The sequence below is a fragment of the Protomyctophum parallelum genome, assembly GCF_964188405.1.
Source record: "Protomyctophum parallelum genome assembly, chromosome: 7".
Taxonomy (NCBI): Eukaryota; Metazoa; Chordata; class Actinopteri; order Myctophiformes; family Myctophidae; genus Protomyctophum; species Protomyctophum parallelum.
The window spans coordinates 38,922,952-38,941,046 of record NC_139705.1 but is presented as its reverse complement, the minus strand read 5'-3'; the positions used below and the strand labels follow the sequence as shown (position 1 = coordinate 38,941,046).

The 18,095-nt window shown below is 44.6% G+C and overlaps 1 protein-coding gene across 1 annotated transcript in view; it reads left to right on the top strand.

Annotated features, from left to right (window-relative positions):
- The window catches only part of plxnd1 (plexin D1), a 108,990-nt gene extending 91,544 nt beyond the window's left edge, over positions 1 to 17,446 (top strand). Inside the window, exons 30-37 of the mRNA XM_083769818.1 lie at positions 563 to 645; positions 1,864 to 1,898; positions 2,539 to 2,643; positions 3,919 to 4,082; positions 6,710 to 6,857; positions 13,499 to 13,639; positions 14,153 to 14,227; positions 16,103 to 17,446. Of these exons, the coding sequence (XP_083625944.1) occupies positions 563 to 645; positions 1,864 to 1,898; positions 2,539 to 2,643; positions 3,919 to 4,082; positions 6,710 to 6,857; positions 13,499 to 13,639; positions 14,153 to 14,227; positions 16,103 to 16,219 (868 nt within the window). The 3' untranslated portion in view covers positions 16,220 to 17,446. The remainder of the gene's footprint in view (positions 1 to 562; positions 646 to 1,863; positions 1,899 to 2,538; positions 2,644 to 3,918; positions 4,083 to 6,709; positions 6,858 to 13,498; positions 13,640 to 14,152; positions 14,228 to 16,102) is intronic.
- Positions 17,447 to 18,095: the final 649 nt, after the last annotated feature.

Here is an 18,095-nt window from a genome sequence, read left to right as displayed (position 1 = left end):
ACAATTCCGTGCTGTATTGATGTTGGTACCATTAGGAGAGACAACAGGCATTTTTCTACGTTCTCTAATTGTGTAGACTTCTTGTAAATTAAGTAATGCAGATGTTTAACAATAACTCTTGAGAGTGTGAAATATTTAGAATCATTTTGCTGGGGACCACCTGGAACCCCCTCAAGGACCACTGGTGGTCCCTGGACCACTGGTTGAAAAACACTGCTCTAAAGTGTTTGAAATATTTTACGGGCCAAAAGGAGTTACTGGGTCCATTTGTACACTCTCCGTTAAATAAAGAACACTCAGAGGATTTTGCACAGTACAGCCGTTAATGGCTTTATCCATTTCTGTCAGGGGTCTTGCCTTGTGTAATCAGTACCAGACCAGAGCTCAGTTCTTCTCAGGCTCTGTCCATCAACTCCTCTCCCTCTCATTCATACCAGGCCAAGAACCCGGCCAACCTGGGTTAAACCTGGCCGTGAGCTCAAAGCAGCCGGCATGCAGGCCTAATGGGGCCGCAGTGCTTCCCAAGTTAATATAAAACACCTTCCTGTCCGCCTGTGATCAGCGGAGAGGGTCTGGACAGAGGCCTGCTGGATGCCAAGCATCACTGGCACAGCCAAGCCCGTAATGAGAGCACAGCTACCGCCAGTTTGGGATGGGTTGGTGCTCTGTTTTGTTTGTGCGTGTATGGTCTGTGTGTAAGTGTAGAGACTGAGTTTTTATGTGTTTTAACTTTTTATGTATGCAAAATACTCTTATCAGTGAGTCCCTTGTTCGATTCTTGGCCGGCCAGACCATTTGCTCTGTCAGTGGTTCTCAAACCTTTTCACGTCAAGAACCCCCAAATTCATATGTGTTTGGCCGCCGACCACAATCTCGAAAGATTTTGTGCCCGCAGAAGAGATTTGATTGTCTGAAATTCTAAATGATTAGGATTTTCAAAAAATTGCAGATCTACAAGCTCTTTTGAATGGCCAAAGAATAAAATGTTATAATTTAGCTATTGAAAAAATAGCAGATCTACAAGCTCATAGCGCGCCAGGTCTGCAGTGTAGGTCTGCTATTTTTTCGTGAAAATATTTATTTCAGAAAACTGGAGGATTTAGAAGAATGTTTTTAAATGTTGAGGTCAGGCCTAAATGGGTTAAGTGGTAAAACATTTTTGGGATGCTATATTAACAAGTTTTATCCCCTTGGAACCACTCCAAGGACCTCACTTTGAGAACCGCTGCTGTATGTCATTCCTGAATCTCTCCCCATATTTCCTGTCTCTCTCTCCACTGTCAAATAAAGACATCAAAATGCCACAAACGTTTAAAAAAAAAAGGAAAAAAGAAAGAAAGGATATACATATGCTTGCATGTAAATGTGTGTATGGATGGGGGTGTGGGTGTGCGCTCCTGTGTTTATGTTTATGTTTAGAAATCCAGCGAAGTTTTAACGCTCTCCCTTAACGATGCCCAGGCATTACTCTCTCATTACGTTGGCTCCAGAGCCAATCATAGTCTCCCAGTGTTTCTGTCTCTCCCTAATCTCTCCCCCTTACTTTTCTCCTTGCCTTTCACTCGTAATCTTTCTCTTTCATTCCGGCAGACGGCCCCTTCCCACCCACCCCCACCGTCCACCTTAATCACTTTCTCTCTCGCTATGCACACTATCTCCCTCTCCCCTTCAGTCTGCCTATTTTCTTTTCTCTCCTCTATCTGTCACACCACCCCCTCCCCCCCCCCCCCCTTCTGCCTCCACTCCTCTCTCTCTCTCATTCTGTCTCACCTCCACCTCCACTGATTGCTCATTGTTTCATGCTGTGTATGTCTGTCTCTCTCTCTCTCTCTCTCTCTCTCTCTCTCTCTCTCCCCCGTTTAGCCAAAGACCTGGACACGGAGAAGTATGTTCATTTGGTGAGTTATTTTACTGTTACACACACTTCCTCACAGACAATCACAACACTCATGTTGTTATGGGTTGGGCCGGGGCCTGGAAGTTATTATTGCGGCAGGTTTCTCCCTGCGTGCGCCGGTGTCAGTCGGTTTGGAGCTCGCCCGGGACGACGGAGGGAATATGGGGGTGAGCAGAGGTGAACAAGGAAAGCTGCTGAGGGGACATGACAGCGCTAATGCCGCTTAAGCTCTTTTATAAATGTCAACCCCGAGATATGGGCCCTTTGACTTTAGAATAATGAGTTTCACTGGAATTGCGTTTCTCTTCATCGTGCCGTTCTTTTTTTTTAAGGAATAGGAGGAATCTTTTTATCTTGCTTTATTTGATTCTTTCAATATTTTTTCTTTCTCTCTTGCTCTCTGTCAAACCACTATTTAGACACACACATGACAGACACATGATACAATGTACGACAATAGATAGAAAGATATACACATATGTTGTTCAGGCGCTTGGATCACATGTCTGATGCAAGTGCCACGAGACTCCATTCTCCAAATGGACAAAGCAGATGCTATAGAGACACAAAGGCATTCATTTAGCTCCTGGCGAGGCAGGCGGTGTATTGATCGATACCGTGTGCTGTGTGTGGTGTCACAGGTGCTGCCTAACGACGAGCTGATGGAACACAAGAGGTCACACCGGACGAGCCACCGCAAGAAGGTCCTGCCCGAGATCTACCTGACACGACTACTGTCCACCAAGGTGAACACACACACACACACACACACACACACACACACACACACGACTACTGTCCACCAAGGTACACACACACACACACACACACACACACACACACACACACACACACACACACACACACACACACACACACACACACACACTCACACACACACTCACACTCACACTCACACTCACACTCACACACACACACACACACACGACTACTGTCCACCAAGGTGAACACACACAGACACACGATTACTGTCCACCAAGGTGAACACACACACACACACACACACACACACACACACACACACACACACACACACGACTACTGTCCACCAAGGTGAACACACACACACACACACACACACACACACACAAACACACACGACTACTGTCCACCAAGGTGAACACACACACACACACACACACACACACACAAACACACACGACTACTGTCCACCAAGGTGAACACACACACACACACACACACACACACACACACACACACACACAAACACACACACACGACTACTGTCCACCAAGGTGAACACACACACACACACACACACACACAAACACACATGACTACTGTCCACCAAGGTGAACACACACACACACACACACACACACACACGTTGTTAATCACTTCGCAACGTAATTTGTTTGACCGGGGTCCCCCAGGGGTCTGTACTTGGAGCCTCTTATAGTTCCCCATCTACACAAAATCTGATCTACAAGCTCACAACGTATAGTGAGCTTGTAGATCTGCTATTTCCATCAGTGTTCATCTATATTATTACAATTCCCAGAATAGGGATGCTTGGGTTCTGGCTGATTGTGGTTAAGCCCTATACTGTATATACTGTAGCTGTAGCAGATCTACAAGGTCACATGTCGCGATGTGACAGATATGATATTTTCACTACTTACACTACTCAAAAACAATGACCAAATTAGGGATGCCAGTTAAAAACCCATTTTGGGCGGGAACCCCTTTTGGTGTTAGCATTGTGTTATGCTTTAGCTATTGAAAAATAGCAGATCTACAAGCTCATAGCGCGCCACCGAGTGGCGCGCTACGAGCTTGTAGGTCTGCTATTTTTCTGAAAACTGTCAGACATTTTTAGAATCTGATCTCAGGTCAAAATGGGTTAAAGTTTCATTCCATTCTGATGCAGAATTTAACCCAACCTCTTTTGTTGTTTTCACAGCACTTACCTTACGGTTGTTGTTAATTTCCGGGTCAGCTTCCGTTGCTTGAATCCTGTCGACGTTGTTCCTTCACAGGGAACGCTACAGAAGTTCCTGGATGACTTGTTCCAGGCCATCCTCAGCATCCCCCCAGAGCGCCCGCCGTTCGCAGTCAAGTATTTCTTTGACTTCTTGGAGGAGCAGGCCGCCAAACGGGGGATCTCGGACCCAGACACGCTGCACATCTGGAAGACCAACAGGTGAGAGGCAGACACGTCACTATACTGTAGCCACTAAGGCCCTCATCAAAGCGGCGTACGCCAAAATATGGGTGCACGCCATTCATCATTTCTGCAAAACCTTGAACTTGAACGTGAGCCAGGACAAAAATCACGGGAGCTGTCGTAGGCTTTGTCCCTGTTTTTCTGTCGTACACAAGCGGAGCAGCATTGTCTGAACTGCTGACTGGCTGTCACAGGCATCTAAACATATGTTTTCACTCCTAAAATGAATAAAACTAATAATACATGTGAAAAAATATATTTTGTAAAGGCATGTCATATGAAATGTGTAGGATATTTCCAAGTGTGCAAGCAATTAAAATCGTGCAATTAAAAACAATGTTGCAAGTTAGATGCTTAAGCCATTTAAACAGTGTTTTGCATGAGCGCATGCCGGTGCCCCCCCCTCCTGGAATAGTTAACTTCCATGACATGGATCGAGAGGCATTTGCAGTGCTGCAGCTATAGTCAAGTCTACCAACCAATGGGTAGGCTATAGTGCAATCTACAGCCATGTCTTTCTCGAGTTACATCGTTTTAAGGATAAACCGGACGTGTCGCTTGAATGCCAAATGTGCCGTGCCGGCGTGCCAGCGCAAGTGCAGGGGACCGCATCGAAGATAGGTAGGCTAACCCAGCCAGGCTGCCAGCCCACCAGTGCCACATGAGGCTGGTTTAGGCTGCACATTCATATTGACAGTTGACAGCCCAGCCCCTGCATCGACTAGCGAGGTAATCTAAATAGATTGTCATAAACGTGCATGGTCACGGTGTCATGAACGGACCACAGTGATAGAGACAGACAGACAGGAGAGGAGTGGAGGAGATGTTGCAAAACAGCAGTGTGTGTGTGTGTGTGCGCGCCTATTTGTTATTTAATTCATGGTTCACATGCAGGTTCAGGTTTTCGTTCGCTAATATATTGTTGTAGGCTATATTAAATGAATATTATACTTTAATCATTTAATATAGGCTACAACTAACAACACACAGCAGGCGTGTAGCGTGGATCAAATGATTGACTGGGCAAATTAGCATGGAGGGGTTGGATGGGGGGGGGGGGGGGGTAGCGCATCCCCGGCCGATAGGTGTGAAGTGTGAAGGGTTTGGGGGACCATGTTAAAACAAAGGTGGCTTGCATGCTGTGGTTTACTAACCAGACATTTGCATGCACAAGGCTCAAAGTTAAACTGGGCCAGCTCTAAACTGACTGGGCCACGGCCCGTGGCCCAATGGACCCTACGCCGGTGACACACAGTGACAATTGCTTGCAATTAAGTTGCGATATGTGCGTGTGCGTGTGTGGGTGAGGCGGGCAGCAAGGCAAGCGAGGCGAGAGGAGAAACAGACAGGGTAGGCCTACAGCTTTATTTAATTCATGCAGGTGTTCGTTCTTTATTTTTAAGATACAACACACCATGGGCTTGTAAGTTGCGTGTGCGTGCTCATACACACTGTGTGTGTATGAGAGCTGAGAGAGGGGGGGGGGGTTGAGGCGGGCAGCAGGAAACGTTTTTATTGGCTTTTTTTTGCTTCGTGTAACCATGGTATTCATGAGTTGTTTGGTCGTACTGCAGTTGTTCATGTCGTAAAAACGAGGGCGAGGCTTGATTTCATAGGGCGTGCCAGATAGATTTCAGCCGTCACATTTATTAACGTCGGAACGAAATTAAGGAAGGATCAGCTGTTTGCGATCACTTTATAAATGCCGTGGCGACGTGGGTGTACTACAAAACCTACACTCGAATTTGGGGCAGATTTTACACTCAATTGATAAATGAGGGCCTAAAAGTCTGGCAAGTAAGGCTCTGTGTTCCATTTAGTGTAGCACAGTGGTTCTCGTACTCTTTATTTTCAAGGACCCCATAATTCTGAGAGTGTACACATCTACTGGTGTAGCAGAGTCTTTCCACTGAGCAAACATGCAACAATAGAGGGTATGCGCATGCATAAAGTGAATGGCAGATCGAGTGGAAAATCGAGTGGCAAAGTGAGTGACAAAGTGAATTGAATTACTTGTTTAAAGTAATTTAATGCAATCAAATAGGACTTTTCTGTTTGGATGTATGGGCTGTCAAGGCCAGAAAGTAGTTTTTGCCACTCAGTACTAGGCATTCCCGCATAACTTCCGGGTATGATGTCACACACATACCCTCTATATCAGCACAGTATAATTGGAGACCTGTGAAGGAAGTAAGGAAGAGGTCCAATTTCTGGGGACTTTCCTTGTGGTCCGACCTCCCGTTAGTTCGACCATGCATTAAGGTTGGCGAACATGCATTAAGGTTGGCGAACATGTATTAAGGTTGGCGAACATGTATTAAGGTTGGTGAACATGCATTAAGGTTGTCGAACATGCCTAGTCCGCGACTGACTTTACCACTTACAAGCCTTATGCACTTTGATGTCTGACTGATACGAAAAGATAGTCTTTCAAGCCACTGTCGGCTTGAAAGACGATCAAATGCTTCCACCTAAGCGGAAGCGGAAGAGCTGAAAATGCGAAGGGAGTAAAGTGGATGCCCGCCCCCCTCCACTTCAGTTTGGTCTTTGTCCTTCTGTAAATAGTAAATAGTGGTTAAAGTGCCTGTCTCCTTCTTTTACAGTTTACCTCTGCGTTTCTGGGTGAACATTCTGAAGAATCCTCAGTTTGTGTTTGACATCGACAAGACAGACCACATGGACGCCTGTCTGTCTGTCATCGCCCAGGCCTTCATAGACGCCTGCTCCGTCTCTGACTTGCAGCTGGGCAAGGTGAGACGCACACACATGCACGCACCCACGCACGCACGCATACACACACACACACACACACACACACACACGCATGCCATGCACACACTTGCTCGCATGCGCACACAAAAACGTAAATCCACATGTAAGTAGGCGAGCATGCACACAGTCCCCTGCAAAGAGGCTATATAATACTGTCTTTATACAGTACTAGTATGCGTGTAGATATATAGTGTATATCCATTGTATAGACGGATAGACATTAGACAGACAGACAGTCAGACAAATGAGAGTGTCCTCCATAGTTCAAAGTCATAAATCTCTACATACTACAACAATATATGCTCTAGATTTAGTGACACTGCATATGGTTTTATAAGTCTCTCCTAGGCCCAACCCCCCCCCCCATCTGTCTTCTGAGTCCCATGTGAACCCTCATCCCCAAGAACTCAGCCTGTCAGCCCTGTCTACCTCTCCTCATGTTATTTCACCCCAGTCGACTGATCCAAGGTCAGCAGCTACAGGGATCTCTTCTTCAAAGTCCTGTGTGTGTGTGTGTGTGTGTGTGTGTGTGTGTGTGTGTGTGTGTGTGTGTGTGTGTGTGTGTGTGTGTGTGTGAGCGTGCGTGCGTGCGTGCGTGCGTGCGTGCGTGCGTGCGTGCGTGCGTGCGTGCGTGCGTGCGTGCGAGATGAGTTTGTATGTCAGTGTCCTCACTCTTCACAAATCTGTCTCATCCCTCAGACACTGTGACCCCACAGACACTGCGCTTCCTGTCTCTCTCTGACTGACTTCCTCCCTGGAGGAAGCACAGAGCTCATCATATAGTCTCTGCTTTCACATCGGTACTGGCTATACCAGCAGTTCATCAGTACAGCACTGGCTAGACCAGCAGTTCATCAGTACAGCACTGGCTAGACCAGCAGACAGGAACTGTCAACCCCGTGATATTTGTTTCCTTGTAAAATTAATTGTAATTTGTGGATTCAAATAAAGAAATTGAAATGTGTGTTTCGGGTAAGAACGGTGGTCCCTTGGCCCGGGCGGCTGGCATGGCCGTCTGGGCGCCTTGGCTGGTGGTCTGGTCTGACGGTGTCACGGTGTGCCAGGTTCTGGCGGTGTGCCGCGGGTTCGGCTCCCGATCGTCCTTTGCTGCGTGTCACCCCCCCATCTCTCTCTCTCCCAATTTCCTGTCAGCCTACTGTATACCTATCCCTCTATAAGAATGGTGGTCCCTTATTGGCTGTTGATGGTGACGTAACTAAGGCACGTTGGTTGGTATAAGGTCAATAACGGGTCTAAAGTAATAGTAATAGTTGTAATTGACATTGGTTAGTAGCAGTACTGTACTTGCGCACTCTGCTTCCGCACAAGTATGCCATGTATGGTTCCGGATTGTGTTCCGGCTTAGACCAATGGAACTATTTACATATTATTATTACATATTATTTTACAATTATTTGGGTCTCACAGACACTTTGGGCTGTGGCAACATTGCAGGCAACTTTGTTATATAACAAATGCACAGACTCAACCCATGGTTTTGATGTTTCAAAACTAGTCATAAGAAATAGAGAAAAGAGACAAAATTAAACGGAGTCGCATGACATGACACCATGTATTAAAGATGGAGTGCCACAATTTTTGTATTTTTCCAGTTTTGCATGTGTCTATGAGGTGACAGTACTTTATTAGACACCCTGGAGTTGTTTTTATGTGCAATGGTGTATTGACTTTGTATTTAGGGTTTCTTCCTGGAGGCTAAACCCTTGATAGTCAAACAGGCCAATGAAGTAAACGGTAATATAGTGACACCACACTATCAGCCCCTCCCCTAACCCCTCCCCCTTTATCATACAACTACAGCTGTGGGTGCGGCTTCAGTTCAGGTGGATCACCACCCATCACCACCCACCAGGCAAACCAGGCATACTTAATGAAGTGGTGGGCATGTCCACATAAAAGCATGATTTTAACAAATACTGTACACTTTTTGGAAAAAGTTCTTCCCCCTTATATTGTAATAATACCTGATGATCATGTTTTAGGGTGGAAAAAATGGTGGCACTCCATCTTTAACATATACAGTATGTTAAAGTTGTGGTATCATCAAACATAATTGTAAAAGACAGTCTACATTATTCCCTAAAGGAAATTGTATGTATTTGTATGTATTTAATTAAAGTCTGACCAGACTCTAGGATAAAACACATCCCCACTGGCCATAAAGATGAATAACCAGAGAGGGGGGATATCAAAAGCAGATCCCCACCCTGGTCACATATACATAAAATACAGCTGGTAGCAGCATTATAGACAGTGAATTTATTGTACTTCAAGCATCCTCCACTTCCTAAAGTTACATAAAATGAGAATAAAATAAAAGACTCAGCATCTGTGTTGTGTGACCTCTGCCCTTTGCATTCCTGTGTCACTCCACTGTCCTGTCATTTAGTGAAGAGAGCGGTAAAGAGAAAAGAACAAAAACAAAAACATCACAAAACTTCCAGATGCGTTTCCTGCACTTTTCTCTGAGTGATTGTGAACAATGCCTTTGTTTGTGCACAGTATACTGTGCTGTGGGCAGGTTCTTCAATGTGGCCAGGACTGTAACTCATGGTAAAAAGAGACTGGATTGTGTATAATTGGGGACAGTGGTGCTGTGGTGGCCTCAAGGTCAGAGGAGTTTGCTTGTGGCCGGAAGGCTCCTGGTTCGATCTCCCTGGCTGGCAGGGGAAAAAGTCTTATGTGGTGAATGAGCAACACTCACCCCTCCCTGAGTACCCACTGTTGAAGTGCCTTTGAGAAAGACACTGAACCCCACTGCTCCAATGGAGCTACAGTGACCAATTGTATTGTTTGAGCTGCCAGCACCTTTCTGCCCTGCATGTCTATGGTAAAGATTGTTCTTTTCTTCTCAGAAGCCGAATGATGTGCTTCAGTGCTCTCGGCGTCCAGCTTTTTTTTTTTCTCAACCAGAAAATATAATAGGTATCTTACTCTGCATGTGTAGTGCTCTGGTGGAAGCGCTCCTCTGTTCATAAAACGATTTCTTTGAACTATAAGATTGCAGTCGTGCAGAGGTAAAGTTCATGTCCCAACACTACGGAAGCTAGGGGTTTGAATACTCTGTGGTGGTGCCTCTGGCTTGGCCCAACATCCATGAGAGCGCAATTGGCCATGTTCGTGAGAGGGAAGTCAGGAGGGGAGGGTGATCTTTGCCGCTGCGTCAGCGCCTGCAGTGCCTGTCAGTGAGCGGTGTCGAGCGCTGAGGAGTAGGCTGGAGGCGCTACGCCCTCCCAGTGGGGGCTCCTCACTGGCAGGATGAGAGCCAGTAGGGGCGGCAGTGACAAGGCTATACGCTATAAGAAACGTGTGGGGAATTTGGGAGTTGGTATATACTGTAACCACTAAAAATACCGAAAAGAATAATTGGCTACAAAAAAAGGAAGAAATAGATTGGTTGTAAAGGGCAGTTCCCAGGTGTTAATGTGTATAAGTGTATGACATGATGTAGAAGATTAATGCTCAGTGAACTTACTTGCACATGTATTTGTGTGTGTGTGTGTGTGTGTGTGTGTGTGTGTGTGCGTGTGCGTGTGCGTGCAAATGTGCGTGTGCGTGCGTGTGCGTGTGCGCGCGTGTGGTACGAGTATAGTACAATTTGAGACATTGTGATGCCAATTGTCCTGGTCCGCACAACGGAAATGTTGTCTTATGTGTCATTTTTTTATTTGTAGGCTTACAATTAAGACAAGAATGCAATTGGGATTAGGCATTTAGAAGTTAGCTTTTGGGGTTGCACTTGATTTATGCCTGATACTTTGTTGCAGGCTGGTGTCACGCTTTAAGGTTTAGAGTTAAAAATGGCATTCGTAAAATCGCTGTCCTAAATATTTGATCCACTGTGTGTGTATGTGTGTGTGTGAGCGTGTGCGTGCGTGCGTGCTTGCGTGCATGCGTTCGTTCGTGTGCGTGTGAGTTGTGTGTTTGTGAGAGTTGTGCTGTGCACATTTCTGGCAGTTAGTTTGGTGACAGTCCCAGCACTGGGTCAGCACAGCGCCAGGGTATGGGGTCTGGATTAGCCATAGCTCGGCAGGGGCGGGAGAGAGGTGGGAAACTGCTGTTTCCACGGATACCTTCTTATCTGGCGGGCTCCACGCACACACATGCAGCGTCCCGGGGTCACGGGGGGTCACGAGGCAGATGGACGAACCGCGGGAAGTGACCTTGTGGGCAGGAAGAGAGGGTTCCCTATCAGGACGAGTGACAGGGACTGGGAGCACAGGCTCCCCACTAGTACCACCAAACACACAGGAAATAAGCCTCAGTGATCATTTAAATCAGTGGTTTATTCGGCATTTGAGCCTCGGACCAACTAAGAAATATTTTGTTATCGTTGGATAAGGTTTGTCCACAATTCCATATTGATGTTGGTACCATAGGAGAGAAACCTTGATCAAGATAACAATTAGGCTATTTTACATTCTCTAAGATTTCAGGGTATACAGTAGATCAAATAATATAACAATATAATGTGACACACCCATACGGAACATATCAAAAAGATGTACATATAAATGTCATAACCACCATAATATGCAAAATATTGTGGTAGCAAAATAAAAATAAATTGTATAGTCCTATACTAACAGGGAAGTGACTAATTGTGTAGACTTCTTGTAAATTAAGTAATTCAAATGTTTAACAATAATTTAACTCTTGAGAGTGTAAAATTAAACCAAATGGATAATTTTACACTCTCAAGAGTTAAAGAAAGGTCCATTACATTACCACTTTCCATCATTTATCTAGGGACCACTGGTGGTCCCCGGACCACTGATTGAAAACCACTGATTTAAATTGATTTGTTACTCTGAGAGTCTACAAATGGAATGCCTCAAGCAGAAAACTGTTATATAGAGATGAACGCCACTCATCAATGTCTTTCCTATGCAGAGGGTTGGAGAGACCCACTGCATGTGTACTTGTAAAACCAAGTATTTTTCAGTGTATAGCCAAAAAAGAGGGGAGGTCCTGCACCCTGGTTTCACTTACAAAAATGTTTATTAAATACAGAACGTTTTGGTTTGGATTGAAACGTTGTTCTGTATTTTATTTCATGAACATTTTTGTAAGTGAAGTCTCTTTCACGTTGGCTAGCTTTCCCCTCCTACGCACCTGTCCTTGTGTGCAAAATTACTTTTTCTATTACGGTGTACAAAGTCTCTCTCTCTCTCACATGCACGCACGTGTGCACGCACACACACACGGACACGCAAACATACAAACACAAGCACACATACAAACATGCGATGGTGACACAAATAACTCATGACACATTGAAATATGAAGGTGCGCTGTAAGCACATCCACTGATGCTTAAAGCTGAGGCTGCCCATCTATTTTACCCTCCCCTTCTACAGTACGTGTCCTACTTTCTCGCCCACTCTCTGCCTCTCTATCTCACACAACACACACACACTCCATGTGTGTCCATACACATAACTAAAACCCAAATCGTCACTGACTGTTGGGTGGCAACCCTGTATCTCCAAACAGCAGAGAACACTGATGTCACACTCTGTGACGTGTGAGCATGCATATCTGCAGTATTCACTACTTTTGTGAGAAAACAAAAATAGAGAAACTAGGTTTCTGTCCGACAGCAACGCAATCCATGGCCACAGCCTCTCAGCCGCACAGAACGTTGCTTCGTGCTTGACTAAGCAGCAGACCGTGTGAGAGCTTGAAGTGACTCAGGAGACCAGTGGAGGTATGCAGGCCTATTGTTTTGACTGGAATGTTCTCTCACACTGTGTGGTTAGCAGGGCCTATTTAAGTTTCCTATTGTGCAGCGAGGAAGCCGTGCGTGATCCCCCTCCCTCCATTGTGTTCGCTTCGGGGTGGTTCCGAACGCCTCGTCAAAGAAATAACATCCATGTCGGTTTTGGGCCGCTGGTACAGTACATGTGCGGGTAAATTCATTAACTCAGAGACAATTGTAACCAAATGGACCCTCACGGGGCCGACAGTATTTGGATCAGAGAGTCACAACTCAGATGATAACACAAATGATAGCTGTCCCATTTTATTGATATTTTCTTTTCTTTCCATTTCTATTTTAATTTATGTGCATAATGTATCTCATGCACCTTGTGTTATTATACGGTTTATTTCTTCCTCCTTTCTTGTGGACAAAATGCTTGTACGACATACGTAGCATTTCTCCCACTTTCCTTACACCTGTAAACCTGACAGTTTTGAGTGAAGTTGAGTTGAGTTCAAGATTTATTAATTTTTTACCAGTATGTTAATGGACACCTTAACATACCTTAGTGGCAGTCAAGTAAGCTCATAAGCGCAATATCTCCTTGGCCAAGCAGGGACGCCTTCTTCGTTTACAGTGAGTGGTAGTTCGGTTTGGTTCAAATCCCAAATAGGACGAAACCTTGATTGTCCTCTGAACTGCAGATTCGTCATATTCCTACTATCAACTCATTGGCACATACTGTAGTGATAAATGATGAATGCACAAGTCACAATTAAAGTGAGAAGAATTAGATATCCAATGAGCAATGAAGTATTTTACCTCGCCTAACTTTTCCAGATCATTGAGTGGTGGTTTGCATCATGATAAATGACTCAATGTTTGTTTGTCTTAGGACTCTCCCACCAACAAGCTACTGTATGCCAAGGAGATCCCGGAGTACAAGAAGAGGGTGCAATGCTACTACCAGCAGATCCAGGACATGGCGCCACTCAGCGAACAAGAGATGAACGCCCATCTGGCCGAGGAGTCACGGGTGAGTGAGAGAGATAAAAAGGTATCGATTTAGAATCGATGGTGCTGGAAACAGCAGTGAATGATATGCGTTTAGTGTGCTACAGTAGCTATACATATATACATTACAAGCCCTGTGTCTTGGCGTTTCCATCTTCATCCGTTTATGACAGACCTCACCTGGGCATTACACGGCCCGTGGCCAAATACGGCCCTTTGGCTGATTCTGACCGGCCAGTGAAAGGTTACTTGGAAATTGGAAAATAAAACCTACTTTCTAATTTTGCCTTATGCGTGGACTACAACTGCATTGCTTTAATTTTATTTATTGAAGTCAGAGCTAATAATAATAACATATAATCTTATCAGCTTGTCAAAACAATGCCATTTACTGGTTTTTATACTGTATAGAAATAAAATTAATGTTTCTCATTTGGCCCCTTGGGAAAAATATAATTAATAATAATTTCCCACCCCTGGTTTATGAGGATGATATGGTATTGATATTGGCACTGCACTGTTTTCCGTCCCACAGAAATACAGAAATGAATTCAACACAAACCTGGCCCTAACAGAGATCTACAAATATGCCAAGAAATACAGAAGCCAGGTAAGAATCCTCAACTCTCTTTCTCTCTCTCTCTCTCTCTCTCTCTTATCTGGATTAGCAGTGTTGCTCTGGCCCCATCTTCACCCTTATCACCTGGTTGTATTATACACAAGCAGTGTTCAGTTTCACAGTTACAGATAGCAATCAGAGCATGACCATCAGTATGGGAGATCAGGTGCGTGTTGACGGAGCTAGTGCACAGTGGCGTGGAATTGCAAAATACAAATAACAAAATTACCAAATCAGAGCCCTTGAACATTTTTAAGTGTTGAGAGTAAATTTCCACATGAAAGCTTGAACTGCCCTTGGAGAACAAGAACAAGTAGAAACTCCACGTACTGTTCTCTCAAGCTCCAGAGCCATGAAATGGAGATAGACCCATGCACGATGCAACTTTGTTTGCACCTGGTCACACTTTAGATAAACACAGCATTTATCAGTTTTTTTTTATCCAATTTAAAATCACTGTCCATTTTGATGCCAAGGTTAGTTAAAGTGGGCTTTGTCTTTTTCTTTTTTTTTATAGCATAATAGAGTTTTTATTTATTTATCATTATGTTTTAGTTCATTTTGTATGCTGTCCCTACCAGTAGCTGGAAAGAGCAATGTAAAGCTACTAGACCAGATCTCCCATTGCTTTTCCATCTAACCTCCTTTAAGCCTCCATGGAGTCCACAGTCCTCTCCTCTTGCCCTTACTTGTGAGGTTTAGTCAGTGGTGACTGTGCTTTAATGGAGGGCCCTCATCATAACACCATTTAGCTGCTTTCCTCTGTCATGCTACTGTAGTGTACTGGCACAGCCTTGGGGCTTAGACCGTGATTCACAGAGCTCCGTGAATGGCCTCTGATTGCCTATTCTCTGCCCTGTAGCTCTGCTCTCCCCGCTTGGTAGCACAACGCCGCTAAGAGCCAGTAAATCCCACTGAGCTGGTGACAAACTAGGAGGCATGAAAAACAGACCAGATGTGGGTTTTGTAAATAATGTGAAGAGGAAGGCATGAGAAGAGCTTGAAGCACTCCACTTAGTTTTTGAGCGCTCTTGTTCATTTTCTATGTCCAGGCAGGTGGCTGATTTCTTCCACTCTGGAGTCCCTGAGTTCTTGACAGCCAGTAAAAGTTATTGTCTCCGCCAGGCCGGACAGGCCATCCGTCCATGTGTCCGTGTGTTTGTCTGTGAACAGCTCATCTCTGGCACCTGTTATAGCGCCACCAGGAGGAAGATTTTAGCTGGGTTTAAAGTGTTTTTTTCTACATTTGCCTGGCTCTAATCTTTCAGTGAAGCGCACACAATAGAACTACTTGAGTCCACGGTGGTACAGTGATTTCTTTCGGGATTTTTTCCCCCACGTTTTTGCCTGGCTTGTAATTTTTCACTGAATAGCATGCAAATTTTCACATTTCCATGCACTCTTCCATCTCTACAAGATTTAGAGTATTTCATTCTCACTTGCATCTTCCATAGTGTATGTAGCATGAGAGGTATGTCAGTAGTTTGAGTAGAAGATTTGGAGTTCGAGACCACCAAATGCCAAATTTTCACATTATCACTGTCCATCTACAAGTTTGAGTATTTTATTCTAACTCTTCCATGACCGCGTGGCTTTTCAAATATATTTTCTGTCCTGCACTTTCTCTCTCCTGACTCACATAGTGACAGCAGTCTTCATTACATTCAGAGTCTCTCATTCTCCCCTTTGACATTTTGTGCTTTTGTTTGCATCCATCATCCAACCCATTACTTACTTATTATTCAATGACTCCCATAACTCTGAAAGTGTACACATGGACAATTATGGATCCATTTGGTTCAATTTTGTGAACTCTTATCCCCCCTCTCTCTCCCTCCCTCCCTCCCTCTCTCCCTTTGCTGCCAGGTGGTGTGCGCTCTGGAGTCCAACCCCACCGCAAAGCGCACTCTGCTGCACCACAAGTTTGAGCAGGTCATTGCCCTGGTGGAGGACAACATCTACGAGTGCAGCAGCGAGGCCTGAAGCTGCCAAATCCTCCACCATACCGTACCGGCCACAGCTCTTCTCGCTGGTTCGGCTCCTGCTGCCAACTGCCTGTCTCTCTACCTAATATAGTAGCTGGGAATATCCGAGGAATTGCTCTTCACGCACAACATAATAATCAGTGTTAATTGAACTCTGAGAGGGTGCATTTGCACCCTACCAAAGTGGCAAATGGATAAACGAACGCTGATGATTTTATTGTGTATGCCTAATTATTCCTCTTGTTGAAATTCACGGACTGGAACACGTGAGGAGCGGTGGAGCCACGGGGACACTACACTGCCCCTCGAACTTCTCACATTTGAGAGAGGTTCTGGACCTCCTGTTCATCTGGGAATGCCATATGTACATCCCAGACTGTATTCCCCCCAAGACACAGAGACAGTTGTGGTCTGGTCTGGTCTGGTCTGGCTTTTTGCTATAGCCATGGGAACTCAAAGAGATGAGGCTTTTCATCGATGACGTCACAGTTACTGGACCTAAAGCCCTGGTGGCAATCTTTTACGCACTGACCCCCCCTTGTCTTAAAGGGAACCGAGCCAATGATGCACTGTACTGTATGATAATGTCAATAGCAATATTTATAGATGTGTTCTAATGCTTTCAAGTGGCCTGTACATCAATAAGAGTATGTATGAATGAGACCGACTGACTCCTCCCATTCCCGAAAACCTGCAATGTTCTCAGGTGTGATTGGGTGAAGAGGAAAGTTATAAACTCCCATCGGTGCTTTTAACGCGCGTCCCAATGGGGCTTTGTGGGTTGATGATGGGTTTAGGGGGAGTTGAGAGAAGAATAGAGTTAATTTTATATAGGTAATGATCTCCACGCCATGGACCTGCCTGTACAATTTTTGAACTTTAGTGGACCAGATATAATGTGGTTCACTGGGAAGAACTACATCATATAGTTGTTGTCTGCTTCTGAATAACTATGTTGGAATCGGACCAATGGACAAGAGGGAAATTTGAATTTATCAGAAATAATGTGAGCTTTATGTAATCAGAGGAAAACTGAAATGACTGTATTTGTGATGCCAAATTATTTGTCTGAGTTTGTGAAATAAATCGCAGCATTTAGAATTTTAGCGTGCCTAATCATTACACCCATTTATTGTACCACTCCCTATTCTTAACTCAAAGTCTCAAACATTAAGAAACATTAAAATCTGGGCCACCACCCAATGACTTCAAAGTGGCATCTGGAACATTTCAGAGGCTTGTAAATACATGCTCATGAAACAAGCGAGCAAAGGGGGGGGGGGGGGGGGGGGATCTGCACGTAATTCAGATGGAGCATTAGTCTGACATGCGCCCCGCATGTCAGACATGCGCTACTCCCGTGCTTGCGGTTATGGTTAGGTTAGGGTTTGAGGTAGGTTGTCGTTTGTCGGACCAATGACTAGTCTGAACTAAGTAAGCTACTGCACCCCTTTTTCTAGGATCTTAGAAGTAGTTTGATTTTTTGCTTGCTAAACTTGCTAAAATCTGCCATTGACCCCCATTATAAATTTCTCAAATTTGAAAGCATTTTATAAAGTGTGAATGTAGTTTCTAGGTGAAAGGGATTTTTTCAAATGCCACTATCTGCCTATAAATGTCTCAAATTTGAAAGCACTATATTTCTAAAACTGAAACATTTCAAAGATTCCTTTTCAGGCAAACATGTCCACCGTAAGATGAACCTAAATAGGTTTGAATGGAGTTTCTAGGTGAAAGTGCTTTTTTGACAGGCCAATGTCTGCCATTGAGCCCCATTGTAAATCTCTCAAATTTGAAAGCACTATATTTCTAAAACTATGACACCTTTCAAAGATTCCTTTTCAGAAAAACATGTCCACCGTAAGATGAACCTA